The following is a 27,130-nucleotide window of genomic DNA, read 5'->3' as shown; positions in this document are numbered from 1 at the left end:
CAGGGTTCCATCTTGCTGTTAGAGCCAGATAGCTGTCATTTTTGGTTTAAAACTCTCAGGTGTCCTTGGCCAGCTCTTCTTGTAATGGTTCCTGCCTCCTAAAACTTCCAAAGTGCCGAGACGATACTGCCTGACAAGTTAAGCCAACGTACCACCTGCGCCTGCCTACCTTCAAGTCATCTCAAAGAATAATCTAAACGAAGACTTGCCATCTTTGGTACTGGAGATATGGCTTTCCCACTGAGCAAGCCAAAAAACGGGAATGAAGTGATATGGTTGCAACCCGTGTTGTCGTGCATGAAATAGGCATTTTAAAGGCATGAATAATTTGCATAATGTGGGGCTGTGTACGGTGGTAGATATATTTCTACTGGATATTCGGAATTTGCATGCCAGGATACCTATTATATCAAATATTCGCCTTCGGCGACACTGTTCACAATAAAATATTCATGAAAAACATTTTTTTCTGTTAATTTTGTCGAGAAGTGTATTACATAAAATATTGTTTTATTACAACGAGACATTTAATTAATTTAATTATAATAATTAACCGTTTTATAAAATTATATAAAGGTTAATTCTTATATTATATTATAAAACTATTAGAATTAATTTTATATTTAAATATTTATTTAAAATTCAGTCAAAAGTTTAGCTCTCAAAACCAACTCTTCATCACCAACTCTACGTCACGAAGACATTTATTAATTTATATTTTAAATTGTAAAAATAGTTATAAAATGACTGAACGTTAATGTTTTATATTGCGAAGATATAAAACAACGCTCGAAATATAAATCGAATAATAATAATAAGTTTCTGTTCGATTTATATCAACGAAATATAAACCAAAGAGCGACTGACAATTGTGGTATTTTACTATCAGAGATATATATTTGTGCTGTGGTATTTATTCGATTTCTCCACCCCTGTCTTCTTCAGTCTTCTTCTTTGTTTTTGTGAATTAATTAAATCCAAAAATAATAATGGCTTTCAAAAGGTTGACGTTCATTTTTCAATTGCCAAATGCAAATCAATTCTAAAAGAATCATTTCTCAATTCTCTCCCGATTTCACAATTTCATCTATGAGTCACACAAAGACTGCGGGTGTTTTCACAAGGCGCTCATTGTATTGCAGAGTTCCGTGAGTGCTTGTAGCCAATTGCTATCATCATCTAATTGTGGTCCAGTTTTTTTATAATTATCTATAAATATTGAATCAGCTGAATATTTTTCCCGAACTTCCCATTCCTTTGTCGTTCTTTCAATAAATATGTAGAAAGCTGTAGAAATTTTTGACGCATTATTAAACACGTGACTAGCATATTTCTACGTCGATCACGAGTTGCGAACACCGTCGCACTAATTCATTGTGTCAGATGATATAAGCAGCGTCCCCGACAGTCATATCTTCCCCAGCAGCAACCTCACCATGAAGATCTCACTCAACATGCCGGGTTACTTCTTAATCCTGTGCATAGTTCTAACAGCAGTTGGAGCGACTTTTGGTAAGGACTTTTTGATAACGATAGTAATTCAAATAATGTTAAAAATGTAATGAAGTTTCTATACTGGTAATAAAGAAAGATATCATTCAGATTGATTAATCTCATCTAATTTTCTGTTTTTCTTATTCTTTTGCTGAAGGTCAAAGCGGTGGTAGAAGAGGTGGTAGAAGAGGTAGTAAGGGAAGTAATCTTAACTGCACCGACACTCAAAGAAGCTGCATGAGGGACAAATTCAATGAGGCAAGTGGCTACAGATTAGTTATGTACAGTGTTGGGTTAAAACTATACGGGTTGTCGCGATTCTGTGGTCAGAAACAGCTCGTCCAGGAACATAAGAATGAATTCAGCCTACTGCAGTGGCCTTCCCCCGTTACCATATCCCAGTCCAATTGTGCACCTATGGGATGAGGTGTAAGGTGCTACTCGAAGCTGATATCAGTCCGCAGTCACCCAATTTGAAACAATTGAATCAAGATGGATCAGCATCCCTGTGGTACGCTTACAGTCCCTCGGTGAATTCATGTCAAGAATAATTCTAGCTGTTCTGATTATTAAAAGGGGGAAGTTCTCGCTATTAGGAAAATGTAGCAACTAAAATGGCCGCTCAGGGTAGACACAGATGGTAGGATTGCTTAACATACTGTAGCTTAATGTTATTTTACTGTATTTGATTTTTTTCACTGATATTAATTTTCTAATGTTATGATTAGAATGTTATTCGTTATCTTGTTTCGTAATTTATATCAGTTAAAACATCATATCTGGATTGATCTTTATCCCCACTGAAATAACTCTTTCAGTTTAATAGAGTAGACAAGGTTTTCCTTTTCTGTTATTGCGTTTCCAAGAAAAGGAAAAAGAAACGATTTTAATGGGCCTGAAATCGGTTTCCCAATGCTTTGTTAACTAATAAGAATATCCCATGCTAGTGCTGTTCCTGATACTGAAATAAATAATAAACAATAAAATAAAGGGCCAAAATATTTACAAATAATAACTTCGATTAATAAAAAATGCTTCTCCGAATTGGCATATATAATTTTGTTACTTTCGTCTGAACCTGTTAAAGCACATACAAAACCATTCACCATCCATTGAACTGTTCAAATCCATACTTTCCTTCTTCGTTTATTTTAATCTTTGTGCCACCATATTTGGACAACTCACCTACAGATTAATTTCCAGAGAATGAAATTTCGTAAATCCAAGTCGAGCATTAGCAATTTCCTTCTGCCCTTCGTAATACTCCATTGGTGCTGTTCTATAAGTTTCAGTTCCCATGTTCGCTCTTATTTATTTTGGTTTTTATAACTGGACAATGTCAATAGTTTTTCCTCTACAACTTCTTTTCTCTTTTTCTTTCTGTAATCTCTTCTTATAGCGTCAGCTGTTTCTTATTTATCGATACACCTCAACCATTCTCCACGGTTTCTATCTCATTTTAGACATCCTTAAATCCTTACTTTGGTTCCATTAGTATCATTGTCTAGAATCGTCAACGTTCCCCTGAGAGTCATCAAAACAATGACTTCCCTTCAATTGGTCTTGGCCCACTAGCAGTTTCACTACGGGAGGAGAGAAGCACAAAGAATCAGAAGGCTCGATGATGATGATGATGATGTTATCGTTAAAAAGCAGGAGGGGCTGATTAGAAAACAAAAGAAAGAAGCAGAAAGTTATAATAACGGAATACCTTCTTTTTTAAGATAGTTTAGTTAAATGTACGAGAACAATTATTACTGATATTCAATTACGAATTAATATTTTAATTAATTAATGTTTGATATCTTTATTCTTTTCAGATGGCGCGAGCAGATGCTTGTAATGTAAGTAAAATATATATTTTTTATTTCTTTATAAGTTTTATAAAAATAAACTTAGAAGAACCTTTTTTCTGTCTGTTTATGAAATTAAATTTACAAAGGCTTGCGTGTCACAACAACAACTCCGTCGAGCTGCTTCTATCTTGACCCTGATGTCTAGATTCACAACGAGGCATTCAGAAAGAGTGTTTTAGTCTAGAAGTGTAGCTCTGTGGGCACAGGTGACCTATCACTGTCACTTTAGACTCGTTTCACACAAACTGTACATGTTGAGAGATATCACGACATTATTCGGCAAGTTAACTCCATGTTGAAGACCATTCGAGTTTTACTGTCTCCTGACTTGGAGTCACCTATTTCCTGCGGGGAAGGGGTACCTTGTTCTGGCCTGGTGTAGTTTCTGAATGGTCTAGCCATTTGTTTTTCAAACTGACCTTTAATGAATCAATGAAAAGCCTCCACTGCTCGGGGGGGGGGACGTGCCCCAGATGTAACTCTTTCATTAACCCTTTCATTAATTCCTAATCAATTCAATTAATTAATTAGTTTCATTCATTTCTGTATTGTAACAATACAATAAACCAAAGCACCATCCACGGAGTAATAATAGAACGTTATGTTAGATTGCCACTTCCTATAAAAAGACATCTTGACACCCTTTACAAGAAGTTTTCACCTGCTGAAGCCGTGATACTAGTAATTGAGCCTTGGTTTTGAAAAGGCTCAAATCTCTGACCAAATCGTTCAATGAGATGCGGCTTTGCAGTATCAAGAGCAGAAAAGTCGATCTGTGCTCGTTCTGGATTCTGCATCTTCTGGAGTCTCCTTTTCCGATCCTGAATCAGAGTAAAGTCCATAAGTTTCTGGTGGCTTTGGCGCTGGCATTGTGAGGAACCGGCCTTAGAGCAGAAGGTACGTTGGAATACTATACTTTATGCTTGGATTTCCCAGAAAAACCAGAAATATTGCTCATGCAAAAGAAACAATCGTTTATGTGGTCTCGAGGTTCCCGCCGTATCACCGGAACAGCAAATGCATCGATTTAAAAATCTTTAAAAACCAGGAAACCTTTGGAACTCGTACTTTATCTTGATCATTCTCGAATTGTAGAAGGTTGTAGAAAGCCCCCGAATGCTCTAGAAATCTCCCCAATACTCTCCCTATTTATTTAAAAAAAATTTAAAAATAAATAGATAAAGAAGATGATTAAGCCAACTAGAGGTCTTGGTTTTCGGTTATTAACCTATGATATATGAAAACTAAGGGTGATGAGAACTTTTTAAGAACATATCTGAGTTTTTGAACATATTTCCTACTAGAATCTGTCGAAATTATTGCAGGGAATCAATTGATGACGACCAGTGTCATTTGTTAACTTTTATTTGTTTTTCCTTTTACGATTTCTCCTCCGACTAACACTAGTTGTTTTATTTTTGAAAGAATACTTAACTAATGTAACTTTGATATGCAGGAATACTAGGATTGAGTAGTTGCTTTTACCTGCCAAAACTTATACTACTAAAAGCAACCAAGCCTAACGCTTTCCTATGTAACTTTATTTTTCCTTCTCTTCAGGCTGCATTTCTTTCCTTTGTATATTACTTTATATATTTACTTAATATTTAAAAATAAAACAAAAATATATATATATACTTTTTGTGTATTTTCAGATGACCGGTATGACTACTATGTTCAGAGTAAGTAAGCTATATTTCGCAGTTCTGTACCACTATTTTTGAAATTGTTAATATTTCAGTTTCAGCTCTAATGCCCACAACTAAAAACGATCTTTCCACCACTGAAGAAATGGCAGCTTTACTGCTAAGGTACAACATACTGGGTTCGCCACCTGTCATTCGTCTGGAGTGGTCTAGTTCGAATCACGTCAGAGACTGGAGGAAGTTTTAAATAATAGTTCAAACAGAGCTGTAGTTAGCCAATCTCCGGTGGATGGAAAAACAACCGGTGAACAGATACACGATAAAATATTAAGGATTATCAGCGTATTGTAATCCACGCAATGTGGTCAAAGCAGAATACGAACGACAAAAGGAACATAATTAATACGACGCTGTCTGCATGCTCGAGATGAGTGGTCCTCAAATCCAATTCAGCCTTTCTCTCGTGGGCATTCTCAGCCTCGTTTGTGTGGCCTTATAAGATGCAGAAATGGATGATCTGCGAGATTTCTATTCTTCTTTTCTTGGATTACTCTTCAGATGTCAATTTTTGCTCAAATTTTTTTTTTTGTAAGTTGTTGGCGTATCGGTTTCTGTGGTCATAATGCACCACCCAAGGTTTTTGCACTAATCTGATCCAAATTGGGTAGCGGGATTCGAACCCGCGACCTTTGGGATGCGAGGCAGGCACTTTACCCACTCGGCTAGCCCGGTTGCCGTTTGCTGAAATCATGTAATTTAAATTGTTCTTGTAGGGATGAAATCCTTTATTCCACATTCCACCTTAAAATCGCGTCCTTTATTTAAACCTTAAATTTCCAATAATTTGTTACGGCTGTATGAGATAACTGTTGCATATCGCAAATGGCTTGCTTCCAAATCTGAAAGGTTCATTTTCTGACTACAACAAAGATCGCAACGATTGAAAAGCAGTTATTAATCAGTCCAAATTAAATTTTGAAAAGGCTAAGAGTAGAAAACTTACTACTTGTTCAAACGGTAGCCGAGCATTCTGGTCTCTTGCCAAAGCTATTGGACGCAACTTTTGCTCATTTCTGCTCTCAACTCTTTTAAAACCTGAAAAAAAAAAAAACCCTCTAAAGCCACCTAAGCTAAAGATAAAGCCGACTTGCTAGCATTCAAAGATTCTTCTAACTCTTGTATTGATGATCTTGATACTTCCTACCCCTTCCGGTATACTACATTCCGAGACTCCCCTGTTGTGTTCTGTCAAAAGGATTTCAGAAAAATTTTGAACAATCTCGATGCCAAGAAAGCTTCAAGTCCTGATCGTATTTCTCCATTGTTCTCCAAACCTGTACTCCTGAGCTTACTGCTGTTATTTTCCGCCTTTTTATACTTTCTTATTCCACTAGTGTTTTTCCTTCTGCTTGGAAATTTGCTCATATCCAGCCGGTTCCTAAAAGGATGACAAATCTCTCCCACCCAATTGCAATAACTTCCACTCTCTTTAAAGGAATGAAGAAATCCCAAAACTGCCAACTCCTAAACTATGTAGAAAACTTCCATCTGATCAATGATTGCCAATATCGATTCCTTCGCTGTCGATCCACTGGTAATATATTGGCTTATTTTACCCATCTATGGACATATTCAATGGAAAAATCTGGTGAAATTCCAGTAGTTGCTTTTGATATTTCAAATGCTTTGAGTGAGTGCGATTAGCATAAAGGTCTTTTAAATAGCCTACGATCTTATGGATTGCCGACTGTTATGTTTTATTTTTTTGTTGTAATTGGGTATCCACTTTTCTGTCTGTCAGCTCACTGCGGGGTGTTGATAAAAGTATCTTCCTCCGAACGTCTGTACTAATGCTGGTGTTCCCCAAGGATCAGTTTTTCTCCCACTCTTTTCTTCTTGTATATTAATGACTTTCTTTCACTGACCGGAAATCCTATCCATAGTTTTGCTGATGATAACACATTGCATTCCACCTTCCAGTTTGAGAAACCTTGCCCAGCACAAACAGCTTCAACATCTTGAATATCCACTAGCAATTCCTTAAATGCTGATCTCCAGGTAATTTTCCAGTAGGGCAAAGATAACTTAGTCAATTTCAATCCTTCTAAAACTCAGTCTATTCTTATATTTTGCAAAAAGGAATCTTCTGCTCCTATTGTTATCTTCCACAACATTCAGATTTCTAGACAAGATCACATATCTCTCTTAGGGATTATCCTGACTTCCAATCTCTCTTGGCATAAGCACATCACAAATATTGCTTCCTCTCCATCTAAAAAGCTAGTTTTTCTCTTTTGCTCTCAGCGTTACTTTTCTTCCACAGCTACTCACTCTGCAAAAATCTCAAATGCGCCCTACCATGGAACATTGGTTCCATATCTGGGGCGATACCCCATAACCTCTCACAGAGTCCTAGAATCTATTCAAAGAGGACAGTTAGTTTAATTAACGACATCTCTCTTACAAAGTCTCTCTACTCTCTGTCTCATAGATTTTTGGTTTCTGTCCAATGCTCTTTTTGTAGATACTTCCATGGGAACTGTTATTCTGAATTGCCTTTTTAATTCTTCTTCTGTTCTTCCAAAACAGGTTGAACTGGTACCACAACCTTCTTCTTCATTTAGTCCTTCAATTTCTGTTTTGTGAAACAACCTCCCTTTATACGTATTTCCTGAAAATTACAATCTACAGAAATTCAAGTTAATGTCAACAAGTATCATCTTTCATTTCTCAACCTTCAATCCACGCTCGGTACTACGATATAGACAACAGATGAATTTGACAGAATATGGTAGAGAGGTTTCAAGCCAGAGATGATCGAAAAGACTAGATTGTGTCCTATCGATGATTTATCAAACAATATCCTGTAGAGATAGAGAGCTCGTAATCCCGCTGTATAAGCCAGTTGTAAGCCCGCAGAATAGTGTCCAATTATGGAGCCCTCGTCTGAAAAAAGACATTGAGATTCTTGAAGGTGTCCAAAGACGACAACGAGGAAAGATATTGATTATGTGGGCTACAGAGTTTGGTAACCAGCCACTCTAGAGGAGCATCTGGCTGAGATTTATAAGGCTCTGAGAAGGGGTTAGTAAAACGAATGAAGTCAGAATTTTCACTGTTAAAGAATTCCATAACTACCGGCGATAAATTCAAATTACAGGGGAAGAGACTGGAGGAAGTGATTCCCCCAAGTGTAAGAAGGCTGGATTGGTTTACACTAGATTGTAAGACGTTTCTTTCACCCATCGAGGTGTTAATGACTGGAATAAGTTACCTCCGCGTGTGGTTGATGCTAACAGCTTGGGGTAAACCTAAACCTTGAGTTGGGGAGGGAAATAATAGGTGGTTGATTTTCTTTTTCAATTTTATATATTTTTATTCTTAATTTTCATTATTCATATAACTATGATTTATTTTGGTTATTACAGAAAAAGCCTGTGACTTCCTTGCACTATGTGGCTAATACCAATATGCATAAAAATAAAAATAAATAATCGATTATCCGAAAAAATCAACTATCTGAAATATCGTTGATCCCAATTGTTTTGGACATCCTGGACTCTACTGTAATGTAAATCGCTTTATCCATTTTATTTGTATAAATTCCTCTGGATTCGTCGAAAATGCAAATAGGAATCACTAAAGATGTTTTTGTAACGTAAATTATATACTTAACCGTATTTAATTCATATTTTGCTTCAATATTTTTTGTAGAAGACAATTTTAGTTAATACAAAAATTGCCTTGTACTCCAATTGAAAAATTCCCTTTCAGGATTGCGGAATTCAAATTTCAAAAAGAGGAGGAGGGCGGAGAAGTGAAGGAGGAAGAAGGAGAGAGGGTGGAGGAGGAGGAAGAGGAGGAGGGGGAAATAATGAACAGAGAGATGGAGAAAATTGAAATTAGATTCCTGATGTATTTTTATAACTGCAGACATGTGTTGTGATCAAATCTATTATAAGTGTTTGTAATAAATGCATAATTTGAAAATGTCATGCTAATAAATAACGCACTTTATGTTATCGAATGCAATGTAAGAATAAAAAGTGCAATCATCTCTCTCTCTCTTTCTGCATACGATTCGCTTTTATGAAACTCAGATTAAACAGTTTTCTCCTTGTTGGATGAAATATTTTTCCAGACATGAATGAGCAATCACCGCCGTCTCTTGCCAGCTGCATCCCAGATGTAGAAGTACGCATTAGTTTATTTTTATTTTTCGTTATTTTTATATAAGCATATAGCAGAACTACGGTATATTGTATACTCCATTTATAACACATGTAAATGCAAGTACAAGACATGTACCCATAACAAAAGAAATTAAATTAAAAATACATAAAACTATAAATATAAGAGGGGATTCTGAGCATAAGAACAAAGTAGTAGTCCTACGAATTGTTAAATACAAGGGTTATATCGTCTACTCTTCTGTTCTTATTCTAGAATTAATAGAATTCTCTTAGCACTCAAAACAGAATAAACTTCGTGTTTGTGTAATATCGAAGGTTATTTTAAGGTTAGTTATATAAGTAACCTTAAAGTAACCTTCCATAATTGTCAAGTTCTGGATTGGTAAACAAGTTTTCTCCAACCGTTGTCAGTGAAAATCCATTGAACTCGGCCCAGGTGTGCGACTTGAAAGGATGCATGTAACTTTGGGACCAAGCGAATCGTATGGGCACCACAGGATTCTGCCAGTTTACCTTTAAAGAGTATTGTGAATAGCCGTAAATTAATACTACAAATAATAATACACGCAGACCGCCCTCGTGCAACCTTCTAAATATAGTAGAGGCAAACAGAGACGTTCTTGTGGTGGCCATGAGGTCTGAAAACAGACGAGATTGTGTTGCCAGCCCGTATCTTCATGCTGATAGTCGAAGAAGCCCACCTTCATTAAATATCGTTGTCACACATCTGTCTCCACCAAATCTTTTTGTGCCAGTTGCTAACAGTTGGACTCTTCAAAGTTTGCGGACATCCACCCGATCGGGCCATTTGGTTACTTCTTCTTAAGACTAACCTACCCTAAGTTCCCCCCTCCCCATGGTTCTTTAAATATAACTGTGGAGTCAGGTCACGTAATTTTATCGGTGTCATATACCGATGCAAGGTACTAACCACTTATGAATCGACCATAAACAATTACGAACCAATTATTGATCTATCACCATCTAAATGAGCGCTTTGCTGTAGATGGCTCCATAACCTTTTTTGAAGAAGTAGCATTTTGTAGCTGAGTGGTTAAAAGCAGGAGTGTAGTTGTAGTTTCGCAATAAATACATTTAATGGTTATATTCTTGTAAAAATAAACGGTTGTAAACTCTACAAATGACTGTTCAAATGTTTTGTTTATACTCCGTCGTGTTGGAGTATAAACAAAACATTTTGGACATTTTTCAAAAGAAAATAATCGAATTGGGAATAAAAAATTTAACTTCAAATAAATTACCGATTTTTAATGTGAACGATTGTTATAATGAACCGAAATACGAATTATCTTTAATGTTATCTACTTGTATTCTGTTGATTAGAAATTATCTGAACATGATATTACCTAGTTCATACGAACTGCATCATATGGTCGTAATCCCTCACTCAAAATATGAAAAACGTTTGAGAATTATCAGAGTTCGAGGAAATTCGTTAATAAATTTGATAAATGCAGTTGGATAAAACTAACGAAACCAAAAGTAGAGTGTGGGTAGATAAAGTGCGATACGATGATCATATCATATAAAACGATAATCATATGAAACGTAATACAATGTTTTCTCCGTGAAGGAGATCTTAAAGATAGTATTTCATACTGTTGCTTACACTTGCATTCCTCATACAAGTGTGGCAATTCAAATGTTTGCCCCAAATTTTATATGACAGAAAACTTCTTTATTTCTTCGGTATATGAAAAGGTAACTATTATTTTCGTTGACTGAAAAGGTATAGTTATTATCAGCATTATTATAAAGCAATTTATTTACCATCAGGCCCACTCATATTCAGTGTAGTTTGGCCGTTAGAGTGATATAAATGCCTTCAGAAACAGATACAAATGTACATGTAGAAAAAAAAAGAACTATTATTAGTAAGTCCATTAGTCAAAAATTTTGCAATTTTAGGATTTTCTGAAGAAATTCGCTGGTACCGGTAATGTGTCATCGATGTAAATCTGTGTATTCTCTGGTCTTTTTTTCCATCTAGCCTGTTATATAGAAAAACACAAATTTCTTGGGGGAAAAATAATAAAAACATGATACCCTCTTCCAAGACCGACTAACTCGGCCACGTTTTGAACAGACTATAAAGGTCTCTCGTAGTTGAAGAGATTCGAACACAGGCCTTTTTCGCAAGAGAGGATTGATAATTGTAATCACTTTCCTATCCCCGCCAGGGCTCTTTCACTCAAAAATACTCTTTCGAACTGAGCTTATAATGAGAGGTGCGTGCAGAAGGTACATACAAAGAACTTCAAGGCGTCATTTGTGTAGCTGTTGGATCAAGCTACATCCCCATTGACCATCAAAATCTTGATGTATGAAGGACAGGAGTGAAGACCAACATATAAAGTTCTCAGGTTGTACGGGTAAAGTGATGTGGTCCACATATGAATTTGTTTTCTGCCTCCGGTGACTTCTCACAACAAAGGGATGGCTTGCCTCAGTCAGTATGTTTAGGATATTACGCAGCTTAAATAAAGATTCTTATTTTTCTATTCCTGTATATACAGGATTACATTGTTCGACTTATTAAGTTCTACAGAGTTTAATTCTTCGTTGTTTCTATTTATATAAAAACAACGAAGGGTCTGTTTCACAATTAATATCTACAGGCACGCAAAATGAGCTGCCTTCTGTGGGAGTTAACTGAACTTACTATATAACATTTCTTTTGGAAATAATTCTAATTATTTTACGTTTTCTTCTCTACCATTTCCTGGTTGAGAAGAGTACAGAAAAATACATTTTCTACATCACTATTAACCTCCATAATTTCACCTTTCTAACAAATCTTGGGCAACTTTTAACTTTCACTGCTTTGTTCTTATTTGTCTAAATGATACTTTAATTGGCCTCTTGTTCTCCATCTGAGAAATTGTCCCATTTTGCTCTCTAGGCTCACGAATAGGCCTAGAAGCCTGTTTAGCAATTTAGACCATATTGAGCCATATATAATGTGTCTGTAAATTGGGTATGTTTTGTGGTCGATTTGCTATTTGCTGGACGAAGAAACCACGTTATCCTTACCTGAGACAATTAACTCAGCTGCCTTGTGAAAAAGACCCATAAAAATTCCTCGCGTCGTTGACAGGATTCGAATTCAGATCTTTTCCACCCTGTTGGGGAAGGACAGTAATTAGAACGGAGGATCGAAGTATCCGGTGACTAGCGATGGGAAATATTTCTGGTTCAATCCGCCAGATTTCAAACATCATAATTTTCACGCCGTTGTGGAGGAGCTCGATTAGTAGAAAATTGGAGGAAAGTGGGGCTAACAAAGATATGACCTCAAATTTCTCTGCATTAATGGGAAACACGAATAGGTCTAGTTGCTTCTTGTTGCTGAATTAAGAGTGTACATGTTTTCCCATCTTGTGTTCTTTAAAAATATATGTATTATATATATTATACTTTCAACTACCTAAGGTGTTATGTTCTGGAGGCCGCCGGAGCCAATTGTGTTTTAAAATGATATTTTAAACATAAAAATACCATAGTTGAACATCCTCCTGCACAGTGAAAAAGACCTGAGTTCGAATCCCGTCAATAACGCGAGGGACTTTTACGTATCTTTTTCACAACGTGTCTGAGTTAGTCTGTCTCAAACAAGGGCAGCATAATTTTATTCCGAATCCTCGGGATTTTCAAGAAAAAAATAGCAAATCGAACACTGAACACGCGCAACTTACAAAATATTATGTAAGGCCCTGTATGGCCTAATTCGTTGATGCCCCTAAAACCCTACAACAATAATATTTACAAAATGAGTGAAAACTGTTTTATAAGTGTGCTGGAAACTCCTTGTTCTGAGGTTATTCACTGTTTTCAATTGAAAACTGGCTTGTTATAGTGAGGTTTTAGGAGCCTCACCTGAGATAGTCTAACTACAGCGTCGTTCGAACAGCACTTTAGAAATTCCTCTACTGATATACGAGGTCTGATTTTAGTGAACTGCGTCCTTAATTGCCATTAATGACGCATTGGCAGTTGAGGACTCAGTTCGCCACACACGATGGGATGAGTGCCTGAATGTGATGGACAAGCTTGTCAAAAAGCAGCTGGTGAAATCGAAACAGAAACCAAAGTGCTAATGAAAATCGAAACATTTGCACGGATTTCGCGTAGTAAAATCAAAAGTATAGACAAGAATCCTTTTACCTTGAGAGAGAAAACGGTTTTAAATATGGATATGCAGCTTTGTATAACTATTATTTTAAACCTTTTTTACACATTCCATTGACCAGAAATTATCTAGAGATTGATATAACGTAGTTTTTCTTTAAATGCGCATTGAAGTACTTTGCTCATTGAAGATAAGAAAATACCTGATAATACTATCGCTTCTAAGTATATTTAATTAAATTAAACTGATAACTTCCACTGGTTCAAATTATCTTCCACGAAAGATAATCTGAGGTGGGCGTTGCTAAGATTGAAGCCTGCTCGGTATATATACTCTAATTGCGAACACTGAAAAGCGAAGCAGGGTATACTTGCATCCGAATTTATATCATTTCTGAAGAAGGAAACGCAACGAAGGTAAGTAGCTTTTGTACTCTCCGTTTTAATTTCCAAATAATCTTTTTGATGTTTTGAATCGTATGAGATCGCTTCCCTTTCATCTTCATAATGTTCAATTTTGACTTCATTGAAATTATACGAAGTGCTCGATGGCACCTCTGTTATTTCAACTTATAGGAAGGAATTAAGTTGGTGTTGTTAACATAGACCTATCCAGAGTCTTTGAACCTAAATTAATAAATACAAAATTACAGTTATATACCGGATAATTCTTTGTTATGATTTTATTTCTAATAAATATCGTCAAATCACTTATGTATATGAACATTACATTTGTAGAGAAGAGAACTTGACAGAAGCTCCTTGATTCAACATGTTGTCCATCAACCTAATTGTTCAGGTATGTTTTGAGACGCGTATAAGTTACTTTATAAATTATTTGAATACGTTTATCAATGATATTACAATTTTAATTATTGTAAAACTTCGAATCTCTCCTTTGTTGACTTAATAGTCATTAAATAGGGATATTTGGCCAATGTATATAAATGTTATTCACAGTGAGGTATTCGTTCATTCATCTGGTCATCCTATAAGAAATGTAGTTTTCTTCAGTATTTTTTTAAAAATAAAACACAACTACATCGGATAAAGTATCGATTTCCTTCTTTAAGACAATTCTTCCCAAGGATATGCACAGGATACTTGGACAGCACCGAAACGTTGAAGTCCTTTTCCATTGAGAAAGTGTTGTAAATTTATAAATGGGTGTTGATCTGTTGATGAAGTTCTGGAGTCAGTGGTATATTTTTGGCCAAACACGCTAATCGATTTTTCCACAAGTTATCCGCGTAGTATGAGTAAGCGCGTTGTACGGATGAAGCTCAGCATTAGATCTTTGTAATTGATGCACCAGACTTCGATTGGGATGGCTTTTATTGATCTGCAATAATTTAAAATAATCCGCGCTCTTAATACCAAAGCCAAGAGGTTGTCTTCATTCCAAGCTCAAAACCTTGGAATGAAGACGACCTCTTGGTTGTGGTGTAGCAGATTGTTTGGAATTAATCCACCGTCAACGATGTTCAGTGTTATGAGAAAGCACTCGTGTTTAATCCCCAGTAGCCAGCTGATTGAAAACCAGCGCTTGAAGTTCACAAGAATTCAGTAAATTTCAAATGTCTTCCCGATCTCTAAGATTAGCTGCAGACAGTATGTGGAACCACTTTTCACCTTTTCACCCTTTTTCAACCATTGCAATGAACGGTAGTGTGGGTCGAATTCAGTTTCCGGAAAGTTCTTCAGAAATTACAACAGGATTTTCTTTAGATGGATTGGCCGTTAACATGAAAATTCATTAGAATTCGAGCTGAATAGATCAGTTCCAATGTATTTCGACGTTGCCTTCAGCGGCTAAGCTGTAATTACAACCGGAGCTAGGATTTGTGGTAGTGTGGGGGGCTTGGAATCTCACTTTATAGACTATTTAAATAAATAATATTTTTCTACCCAAGTGGGACAGGGTGCGTTATACCTCCTGTAACCGCCCAGAACCGGCACTGTCTAGAGCAGTGGTTCTAAAGAGTTTTTTTCTGGTGGCCGCAAAAGTGGCCACAAGATTTAGCTGGTGGCCGCACAATTCCTTTTTTATTAAGACATTTATTTTACCAATAAGAATGATAGTTAGAGAGAATTTATATGCATATAACATAGGAATAATAAATTTTCTTAAAGAGATTGTAAAAACTGTAACTAATAATAAGAAGTTATATAATTTAAGATCCTATCCTGAAGCTGAGAAACGTATATATTTTTGAGTTTTGTAGAACAATATCATGTAAAATTGTTCTACATTAAAAAAATTAATGTTTTTTTAATGTTAAAATTTAATAAATAAAAAAAATTGATATTTATGAAAATTGTCTGGTGAGAGCACACAAATGTCCTCTCACTAGTCTAAAGTAACCGGACTCGAACCTTTGAAATAATTGTTGGCATTTCCTCGTAATTCGAATTTTCTCCTCGTGTACGCTTTCAATGTCTTTTATGGCTACAGTCATGTACTCCTTTTCTTAAATTTATAAAGCATTACACGTGCATTCTTAATGTGTTCTGTTGACACCCCATCTTGTTTTTAATGTCGGAAAAATTGTATTTTTCCTTTTCGTTCTGGATTCATAACTTGGGGACATCATTTTCATTAATTCCGCAGCCAATGAATAGTGTTGTGTGACGTCACTTCATCGATTTTTCGTTTAGATTTATTTTTGTTGAAAGTTATAAAAATTATTTTATAAAGTATATAATACAAGGGTCAGTTTTGAACTCACTTAACATGAGTCTTTTACTTTTACAAGATTTTTCCAACTTATTACAGCCCAACTTAATTATTAAAAAAAAAAGGATTCTAGCAGTTGGCACCAATTCGAAAGAATTGCAAAGAGAGCTGAAAATATTAATCTCTTTACCATTTCCTGTTGTCTTAAGTGCATAATTTGAACCCGATGACAAGCGTTAAACTTTAAAAGCCAGGTAGCGTTTGTGCACTCTCATAAGACAATTCTGTCTGCTAAGCGACTCTTCTGGGGATTTTTGTGTAGAATTCGAAAAACATTGACGAATGATCAGAGGTTGGTTGTTGTAATTTTAGGCGCATCAGCAAATTAGGCCCCATTGCGCCGTATTTATTGTGTACGTATGTAAATTGCGTGTGTTCTTTGGTCGATTTGCTGATTGGCGGACGAAAAACCCAAGTTTCCGTCAGAAAAACCATGCTACCCTGGCCTGAGAGTCTGAGACCGACTAACTGAGTCACGTTGAGAAGAAGGCCCATAAAAATTCATCGCGTCATTGACAGCATAATCCAGTCAAAGGTCATGGGGTTCAACTTAGGTCTTTTCCACACATTGTGGAAGGGGAAGGACGATGATTATACCAGCTGTTCTACTCAAGATTGTGTTATCCAGCGTTTCGGTAGGAAGAATTCATGGTCGATGTGCCGGTTCTTGTTGTCGATGCTCCCTATCCCACAAAAAGACCGATGACACGGCATATTCTCGATTTATTCAATTCTGGAAAACGGCAAATATCCGCAATGTGCCCCTGCTGCACGTTCAGCAATGGGTACACGTTCCACCTGCGAATAAATCGTCTTTTCTGTAGAACGGTATACACGCTGCTATCACAATGACGGATACATAAGATCATGGACAGAACAGCGGTCACTACAATGACAAGGCAGAGCGCGTGCATTTATATTAACCATGTAAACTTTTAATTATCATATACCCATGGTCATATAATATTTCAAAGATTTTCATTTTAATAAGGAAAAAAATACTTTCTTATTGTTTATTTTAGTGTTTTGGAATGTTTGAGTGATCCAAATGTTTTCCAGTGGTATTTAACACACTATACTACATGCAAAGTACCATTCATGGTAGACACTGACACTAATTTATTACGAAGATCACTCGCTTTAAATGGTTATATTTATTGTTTCATGGATCCTTCACTTCTGCTTATTGAAAACACAGATATCAATTTTTTTAAAAACACGGTGTACATAAACTACTAAAGGATAGATATTAGCCAGACTCCAAATCTGGGTAGAGTTTCGTTTCTAAACAAGAGAGAGAGAGATAGAGCAATTTTCTCGTCCAGTAGTGTACTCGGTGGGCGTGGTTCCATCGATGTAGAAGTGCTTCAATTCTTAATGTATACAATTCTTTGGGACAGAGGAAAGCGCAGCCACTAGATACATTAGTCTCTTGACTTTATCACATTTTACACACAAATATATAACACGTTTTAAAGTTACCCAAAACTGCATTGCATAATATATACTGTCCACTCAAAACATTATGACCACCTATTTCAAAGTGGACATGTCCTCCCTTGCCACCAGTACCTGCCCGCCACACGGCAACGCATGGACTCTGCAAGGCATCTGAACGTTTCAGGAGGAATGTTTTTCTGTGTCTTGAGGATTTTCTCCCGTAGATCTGTAGTAGTCCTTGGTGGAGAACCCAAACGCTGGATCTGTCGAACGAAGTAAATCCAAAGACATTCTATGGGATTCATATCCGGCGAATTCAGAGGCCAAGATAGCAATTGGAAGTCACTTTCATGTTCGGCTAATCCTCTGAAACAATACAAGGCAAGTCACATTATCTTGCTGGAACGCCTGTGCCATCCAGGAAGACAGTCACCATGAAGGGGTGTACCTGATCAGCCACAATGGATAGGTAGTGTATAGCATTCAGAGTGCGATATAGTGGTAAGAGTGCTACAAGAAATTTCCAAGAAAATATCCCCATACGATGCCCGTTTTTCTGTTGAACCACAACATCAGAGTGATTGCTCTCCGCAGTTTATCGCTGTACCCTTCATCTACCGACCACACTTTATTTACCGGAAAAGGCAACTTTTTTTCCAGTCGTCCAATTAAGCCGTGCAGCTGCAAACTTTATGCGTTGTTGGCGATGGATGGCCGTAAGCATAGATACCTATGCTGGGTGCGTACTCTGCGGGCACATACGGATGAGGGCTCGTTGAATCATGGTCTTGGGAACACCGCTGGTCGTCCCCTGGTTAAAGTCCGTGGTAAAAAAAAAAGGTCGAATTAGAGCCACCGAGAGCAAACTCATCTGTCCCTCTGTAATTGTCCACAAATTTCGTGTGTTTTATTGGTTGAGTTGCCTGTTTTGATGGATAAAAAAACTACAGTTTTCAGGGGAGAACCTTGCTGTCCAAGCCTGGGACCGAATAACTCGACCATGGAGTCAACCCCGTTCCCCCCATAAAAGTTTTTGACATGCCATTAACGTGATTCAATCACGGCCATTTTCATCCGATGTGGGAAAGACGGTAATTACAATCACTATGCTACCTGCGCTAACAAAGTCTATGATGACCAGTTTCGCCGTTTCCTTTTTTTGTCTTTCGGCTCGCACAAGCCGGGACAGCCTATGTTCATAATGTCTATCGATGAGGCGTGGGCGTCCTCTATAAGCCCGGCAACTGCTGCTCTGTCCACTCTTGGATCATCTTAACTATAGCATTCCGCGAGCAGCCCACAAGATTCGCAATTTCCATAATACTGCTGCTCTATAACTGGCGTTCTGTCAGATCATGTCCCTTGCTCATATCGATCAAGTACTTCGTATTGACCGCATGCTACTAATATACAGTATCATATTTACCCATTCTCACTGCTAATGGTGTTCCCCAAGGCGGGTAAAATCAACCGGTTGCTAAAACACGGTGGATGGTCATAACGTTTTGACTGGATAGTGTATACTAAATGATATTTGATAGGTAAGACATTTTTCATATTTTGTTTCTCTTATAGCGGACATGACTTCAGTATTTTTTGTTAATTCTTTCTTTTTCTTTCAGAAAAAGAAAAAAGGGAACTGATGTGATAGAACTTCAGTGCGTGTAGTAAAGAAATATTAAAAGCACAAAGAAAATTGCAAAACAAAAAAAAACATGTCTAAATGTCCAGAATTTCGTGATTACAACGGTAAAGCTGTTATCAAATTTGAGAGTAAAAATGCGAATGAAAACACAGATACGGAACAGACGCAAGATTGGGATACGATAGCGTCTTACCGGTCACAAAGTAACAGCTGGGCCAGTTCAGATGAAGAGGATTTCCCTAGTGATAAACCAGACAACTCATTGAATGGCAACGAATGGGAAAATGCACAAGTTCAAACATCAAATACCGGCCAACATAATAAAAGAAATAATTATTCCTGTAAATACAACGAAACTCAGTCAGTTAAACATGCAGAAAATTCGAGTTTCCATGTGAAAAACTGCAGCACCTTGAATAGCGAAGATGTGACCTCAGAAGAAATTTTTACCCTTTTGAGAGAAGAAGATTCTCTTATTGGGATTACATTTACCAACGGAAGCAAATATGCTACTTTGCTAGATAAGGAAGACCTGCCCAATAACCAATTGAGAATGGTCTTACGTCTTATAGTCAAATCGGTTTCTTCAGAATACTCAGAAGAGATATTGGGTTTACTCGAAAGAGTAGCCACGTCTCGATTTCTCAATAAAATAATCCCGAATTTCCTTACTTCAGCTGACAAGAACAATGACAGTGGCATTCCTGAAGTAATTGACAATTTACTGACCTTATTAGGAAAGCTGAAGGCCTTAGTTCCATCATCATTGGCCTTATCAACAAGAATTACGGACGAAGCGAAGAAGATAATGGACAAATTCAAGAGCGAAAAAGGAAAAGAAATTGCTCACAGGATCGAAATGTTTTTAGCTGACTTAAAGCATAGCTCCGACGAAGCGGTGAGAAAATATCCTTACGGTGGAAAGTTTCGGGACGTAACAATATTTCCGACAAGTGACGATATGCACCGAATCCATGGTCCTGATCTGTTGCCTAATATTGTGGATACAGCATTCGATAGCATGGAACAGTATCTTTCGATCCAATTCAGTTTACTTAGGGAAGATATGATTCGTCCATGCCGAAGTAAGATAGAAGAATACCATAAAAACTACTCATATGATGGATTTGTGGAAGAGAGCTCAGTGGTTTTCAAAAACGCGATGTTAATCGAAACACAACATAAGGATTTTCCAGTTTATGTTTTTGAAGTAGATATGACCTCCTATCCTGGATGGAAAGATTCAAAATCCTTGAGTATGGGACATCTCGTATGTTTGAGTTCAGATGATTTTAAGACGAGTTTAGTAGCAGTGGTGCAATTCCGTAACGAAGGATTGAAGAATAAGTGTGTTCTTTGTGTAACAGTCAAACACACCCATCAAAACAACATCGCTGAAGATGTAATTCCACAGATGGGGGTTCCTTACACGTTAATACATACTGGCATTTACTATGAAGCTTATAGCCACGTTTTAAAAAATCTGAAAAGTTTTCATAAAGATAACTTCCCCTTATGCGACGTTATCATCACTTTTCTTGAAGAACCTTCTCATCCTAAGTACATCACCGATTCCTTGACGTACGCTATTACAGCTGAACCGGAGAAGAGCACACAGATTGTAAACCCATGGGAAGGTGAAACAAAAAAGCAAATCTCCAGTAACAAAACATTCAGGTTTAATGTGTTGAAATTAGCCGATTGGCCTTCTGCAGAAGATCTACATATGGACAGCTGTCAATACAAAGCATATCGTTTGGCTTTAACTAAAAATATAACTTTAATTCAGGGACCACCCGGAACAGGAAAGACATATATTGGCTTGAAAATTGTTAGTACTTTAATAAACAATTTACTTAAGCGAGTAACACCAATTATTATAGTATGTTACACAAATCAATCCCTTGACCAATTCTTAGAGAGCACCCTTGCTTTCACTCATCGAATAATAAGATTAGGAGGAGGATCGAAGAGTTCAGCAATTTTACCACACACTCTTTTTAATTTGTCAAATGCAGTGATCAACAAGTCTTCTCCAGGGTTTAAAGAAGATAAGCTCGTGCTGCAATCACTAGACATTGCAAGAAAGTTATTAACAGAACCCTTACCGAAGAGGGAATTATCAAGATCAAGAACAGCGATGAAAAAAGTTTTATCTTACCTTAAGAAGTTAACGAAAGAGCTACAAATTTTTAAAAATAATCCCTTGGTTCATACAGAGATAGAAAACATCATTCCAAAGCATCATTTGATATCAATACAAAGAGGGAAATATTCTTCCAAAGTAACGGAATCGTTGGAAGATTGGCTGTGTTTGACCCAAGATCGGATTGCTGCCTATACGGATGATATACACGAAAATCCTGTTATTGAAAGCGTGCAGAAATATTTGAAATTGAATGAAACAGAACGCCAACAAAGCGAACATCAGCACATTCAGGAAGAAATCAGTAACCTTATATTTAAGTACTGTTTTTCTCCAGAAGAATCTGCGGATTGTTCGGAAATAGATGAAGAAGCAAATATGTGGGAATTGTCGCTTAGTGATCGCTGGAAACTGTTTAGTTCCTGGGTAGAAGCTAGATTCACCACGTGCAGAGAAGAACTGGAAAATAACCAGAAAGCATACGATTTACTGTCAAAAACTTTGGAAGAAAATAAATCGAAATGCGACCTAGAGTTTCTGAAATCAGCTGACATCATTGGGATGACTACTACTGGAGCATCCAAATATAGAGATCAGATTGAAATGCTGAACCCGAAAATCTTAATAGTCGAAGAAGCCGCTCAGGTTTTAGAAGCTCACATTACTGCCTGCTTAACTTCAAGCATTGAACACGTGGTACTCATTGGAGACCACAAACAATTGAGACCGAATCCTGCTGACTTTGAATTGGCTACAAAATTTAACCTCGGTATATCGCTATTTGAAAGACTTATGAATAACAATATACCAGCAGTCAGGCTCAACGTTCAACATCGCATGAGACCGTGCATAGCAGAACTATTAGTGCCAGATGTTTATCCTACTTTAGACCATAGCAGTGAAGTGAGAGTTTACAACGATATAAAAGGTGTCAAGAGCAACGTTTTCTTTCTCTGCCACGAAAAGCAAGAAGAAAATAGTCAGTTCAGTCACGTTAATAATCAAGAAGCAATGTTTATAACGGAATTTTGCAGATATCTTTGTCGCCAAGGGCACCTATCTTCTGAAATAACAATACTAACTCCTTACCTTGGTCAACAGATGGCCATCAAGAACATGATGAAAGACCCATACGTACAGGATGTCTTAGTGACCACTGTGGATGGCTATCAAGGAAATGAAAACGAAATAATTCTCGTTTCATTTGTTCGCAGCAATGATGATGTGAATATTGGATTTTTGAAGACGATAAATCGCATCTGTGTTGCTGTGTCTCGTGCTAAAAGAGGTTTATATTGCGTTGGAAATTTCCTAATGTATGCCGAACAAGATAAATTCTGGGAGTCAATAGTTAAGAAACTCAGAGATAAGGAGATGCTGGGATATGAACTGGAGTTAAGTTGTCAGGTCCACCAGGATAGCAACAAAAAGGTCTCCGTGTCTGACACAAGCTCCTTGTTTAGGAATTGCGAGAAATTATGCAATTATGCTCTTTCTTGTGATCACCAATGTCAAAAACCGTGTCATTATCCGACACAGCATGAATGCAATACGTGCAATACATTGAAATATGATTCCGAAACACTCCAATCGTGGGACAGTTATTCTTCAGACGTGTCCGAAGGGTCGGAAAAAAATGAATGGGAATCTAATATGTCAAGTGAAAACTCTGAACAAGAAATTACAGATATTGAAGACTTTAAAACCCAAAAACCCCCCAAATACGATGAATTCACGTTTAATGAGAATATCACCAGTAAAGACGCACCATCATATGAAACTAATAAAGAACATTCGCTTCCATGTGGCCACACAATCATCTTGACTGAAAACTTCGATCCCTTTAACGTATCTTGTTCGACTACAGTAATCCGTACGCTTCCCTGTGGACATGAAATGAAAACAATATGTGGGCGATCTACAGATGATCTAGTTAATTTTTGTAAGAGCAAATGCTCAGCTAAACTACATTGTGGTCATTCATGTTTTGGAGAATGTGGTAACTGTTTATCCCTCCAGTTCCATCCTACCTGTAAAGAGAAATGCAATAGGAAGCTGCCCTGCGGTCATCTGTGCAAACAAGCTTGTGGATCGCCATGTGGTGCCTGTAAAGAACGTTGCTTCTATCGATGTGAACATTCCAGATGCGTAAATTTCTGCAATGAAGAATGTTGCAAATGCCAAAAGCCATGTGGTTGGATATGTGAGCACCACCAGTGTTCTTTGCAGTGCTGGGAACCATGCATAAGACCACCGTGCAATGAACCTTGCCCTCAGCTTCTCCCATGTGGACATCCATGCAGAGGTTACTGCGGAGAACCTTGCATTTCTTCGTGCCAGGATTGTTGTGTGACAATAAAGGAATCAGAAGCAGTTCATAATGGACGTTACGTTCTCCTTGAAGACTGTTCTCACGCGATTTCTGTGGAGACATTAAGGAATTCCCTAGAAAAAAGAGAATTCATGATTCCAACGTGTCCAGAATGCAACACCATTATTTCTCACAACAGAAGATTCGGAAATCATATCAAATCATTTTTGAAAAGAAGAGTGCAGATTCTTTCAAATATAAACAGTTTGTAACCGATGCGTGATATGGTTAAAACAATAGTTAGTCAAGATATATACGAATTTCATTTTCCTGACGTTATCGATAAACTGAAGCATATTTTTCAAACAGTCACCGGTCCTCACTGCTTAGATCGATTGAAAGACATGCTCCCTTTCCTCACATCGCTTTTGTACCTGTACTCGAATCCTGATCACCACTCGGACTCGGTTACTAAAGCACAAGCCATGACAGCGAATGTAATAAACTGGATTGGACAACATTTAACCACAGCTACTTCCCAGCAATATGAGGATTGTGGTCGTCGTCAAGTTGCAAAACTTAATATAATGTATTCTCTTCTTAAAAAGGAACATTTATTCAAATCTGGACCTCATTCAGATGAGTATTCTGCAACCACGGACTTATTACTGTGGAGCGAACCATTTACCGTCCAAATGGAGAAACTAGTGAAAGGAAAGATCAACGCGATGAACAACCACGCAGCAACTTGATATTAATGAGTTAGTTGGTGTGAAATACGTGTTTATTTCCCAAAAGGCAAAGGGAGAAGTGAGTTTATAATTGTGTTCCCTGCCAGCCTGCAAAGATTCTTTAATATTTTTACTAAAATCAATTACTGCAAGAATAAAATCGCATATGTTAAATTGGATGTTTAATTATTCAATGGAGCTATTAGTAATTAGTATTGTTCATTTTATAGTTAGAATTTATTAAATTTCCACCTTGAATTTCAGAAGGTACACAACGTTTTGAACAATTTGGAATTTTGTGTGTTAATATAAAGTCTATAATTTAAGGTATCAACTAAACCACACGCAAAATGATTCAATATAAATATTTATTTCTTGGATCATTTTCCATGTGGCAAAAGTTGTGTATTCTTGAGGTGCTCAAAGATTTCAAGTCCCATATCAAAATTTCAGATTAAGTAAATCCTAAATTTGCGTGCTACAATAAATCTAATGTATTATAAATGTATTAAAATTTCTAAATAATATACAATTTAAATAATATATTATGAGTAATTAGCATTAGTACAAACATATGATGCTAGAAAGCAAGCTTATATACAGCATCAGCCAAAAAAAAACAAAAAAAAACTTCCCATTTCACCCATTCATTCGTTCCAAACGTTTGTCCAGTTCTTCCTTGAATTTATTTACGCTATATCAACTTCCACAACGACCTCTTGAAATTTTCTCCAGCAATCAACCACTCGCTGGCTAAAGGCAAATTTCCACACATCTATTCTGCAACTGCCTTTCCTCAATTATTGCGTACAAAAGGCACACGCCGTACACAATACCCTTCACGACCAAGCCAGGGGTTTACAGTAAAGGCTAATACAATGTTACAAAGGCTAATACAATATTACAGTAAAGGCTAATACAATGTAATAAACAAGTATGAGATAAAAGAAAAAAATAACATTATTACTAATTATACAAGTGTAGGAAAGCAAATGAAAAATTTACTGAACACGTATACACAACAGCGTGTTATCAGGTTAAATTATTCTCCAGAGAGCAGTCCTTTTACAGTGCTGGAGTAATCTGAGCAGGCGCAGAAAGTTGGAACAATATAGTGAGGGATCCATGGCAGTGATGGTCAGGTCATCGGGAGCAGGTTCTAATGTCCTGTGACGTGGTCCTGAGAAGGAAGTGGATGGAGTAAGTTCTGCCTGTGTTTTTTATCCAATGCGAACTTGTAGAGGTCGCCATCCAAGGAGTGGGTAAGAACCGATCGGAGAGCTTTAACCGGTTTGGGGTGGCCTGAAGGACTGGATTGGCCCGAAGGCTTGGGACTGGGATCCTCCAACCGCAGTTAGCCCAGAAGTCTGGGTCCGAAATAATGCCAACCATCATTTTTACAGCAAAGACGAGTCTTCTCTCATGGATAGTGGTAGGAAGACGTCTGATGTTTAGAGCTGCTGCCATCTGGGTGGTCCTTGGTGTAGGGGGAAGCCGAAATTTCCATATGGCCCACTTCAATAGCCAAAATTCGCCCGCAAGTATCCGTCTTAGATGCGTTGCGGCAGTTCAGGTTCGGACTTCTGCACCATAAAGTATGACCGGATAGACACATGTCTTAATATACCTGCACCCAACGGCCTGGTCATGGACATGCATAAGTTGTTGCTTAAGCATCCACCGGAATCAACAGAATTTTTTTTGCAGGTGGTCTATGTGTGGTACAAAGGAGAGCTTCTGGTCAAAAATAACGCCCAGATCAGTGTGTTGTTGAACAACAGAAATCGTGGATCCTCTTATATTGGGTTGCACCATTGTTGGGTTCCGTTTGAGCGAGAAAGTCAACTGTTTCGACTTGTCAGGATTGATCTGAAGGCCGAAACCGGAGAGGAAGGCCTCGAGGTTCTGCATTTTCTGTTCGATTAAGACATTTGTGTAGTCAGCAGTGTCTCCGGGGTTGATAGCAGTGAACAGCTTGATATCATCAGCGAAGGTGATAATATCAGTTCGGCCCGTCACGAAAGGCAGAAGAACAGCTGAGAATAAAATACCAGAGAGGACCCCCCACCTTGTGGGACTCCAGCTGTAATAGTTCTGGTGTAGCGCCGAGCGAACAATAATAGTCCTGTTCTCAAGCATTGCCTGAATGAACCAGAGCACGTCTCCGCCAATGAGGTAATATTCACGTAATAGTCTTACCAACGCGTGAACGGATACGATACGGAATCAAATGCCGCCTGGACGTCGATATAAGTAACAGTGATTTCCGAACCGTGCTCAAATGCCTCGAGGATCTTGGTAATGGTGGTGACTAGATTTGTAGCGGTGGATCTTGACCGGGTGGCATAGTGGATCTGCGGTGGCTGATGGTGGTTATCCTTTTTAGAAGAGATTTCTAAAATATCTTTAATAGGCTTGATGCAGAAGAAATAGGACGGAAGTGAACTGGGCCGAGAAGCAGAGAGTATTTTTGGCAGCGGTCTTACTAGATAGACATGCCACTTAGGAGGGAAGAATTTTTGATGAAGGAATTTGTTGAATAACGACAGAATGGGATCAACAATAAATGTACTCGGGCATTTCGGCATAAACTGTGGAATCCCGTTGGCGTCGGATGCGGCTGTACTTGCTAGGCTATTTATTGCATCAATCAGTTGATATTTGGTGAGTTGAACTGAATTTAAGGGGTCTGTTGAAATTGGATTGATCGGTAATTCCATTGGTGTAGTGGATTCTGGCTGGGCCGCAAACCTAGTTATGTGGTCGAGCCAACTGCTCAGAT

General features: G+C 37.6%; 2 protein-coding genes across 2 annotated transcripts; both read left to right on the top strand.

The window, feature by feature from the left end:
- Positions 1 to 1,401: 1,401 nt before the first annotated feature.
- On the top strand, positions 1,402 to 9,010 carry LOC150078144 (uncharacterized). The gene is made up of 5 exons (XM_090384994.1): positions 1,402 to 1,512; positions 1,652 to 1,752; positions 3,315 to 3,338; positions 5,006 to 5,032; positions 8,771 to 9,010. Exons 1-5 carry the CDS (start codon positions 1,437 to 1,439, stop codon positions 8,894 to 8,896), a joined length of 354 nt encoding a protein of 117 aa, XP_090241120.1. The 5' UTR covers positions 1,402 to 1,436; the 3' UTR covers positions 8,897 to 9,010.
- Positions 9,011 to 19,230: 10,220 nt separating this feature from the next.
- Positions 19,231 to 23,889, top strand: LOC150078143 (NFX1-type zinc finger-containing protein 1-like). Its single transcript, XM_090384475.1, has one exon. It carries the CDS (start codon positions 19,231 to 19,233, stop codon positions 23,887 to 23,889), a length of 4,659 nt encoding a protein of 1,552 aa, XP_090240601.1.
- Positions 23,890 to 27,130: the final 3,241 nt, after the last annotated feature.

Source organism: Mastigoproctus giganteus, chromosome 11 (assembly GCF_048544385.1).
Source record: "Mastigoproctus giganteus isolate SK-2022 chromosome 11, ASM4854438v1, whole genome shotgun sequence".
NCBI classification, from domain to species: Eukaryota; Metazoa; Arthropoda; class Arachnida; order Uropygi; family Thelyphonidae; genus Mastigoproctus; species Mastigoproctus giganteus.
Note: the sequence above shows the minus strand (reverse complement) of the source record. Positions and strands in the feature narration are given on the sequence as shown.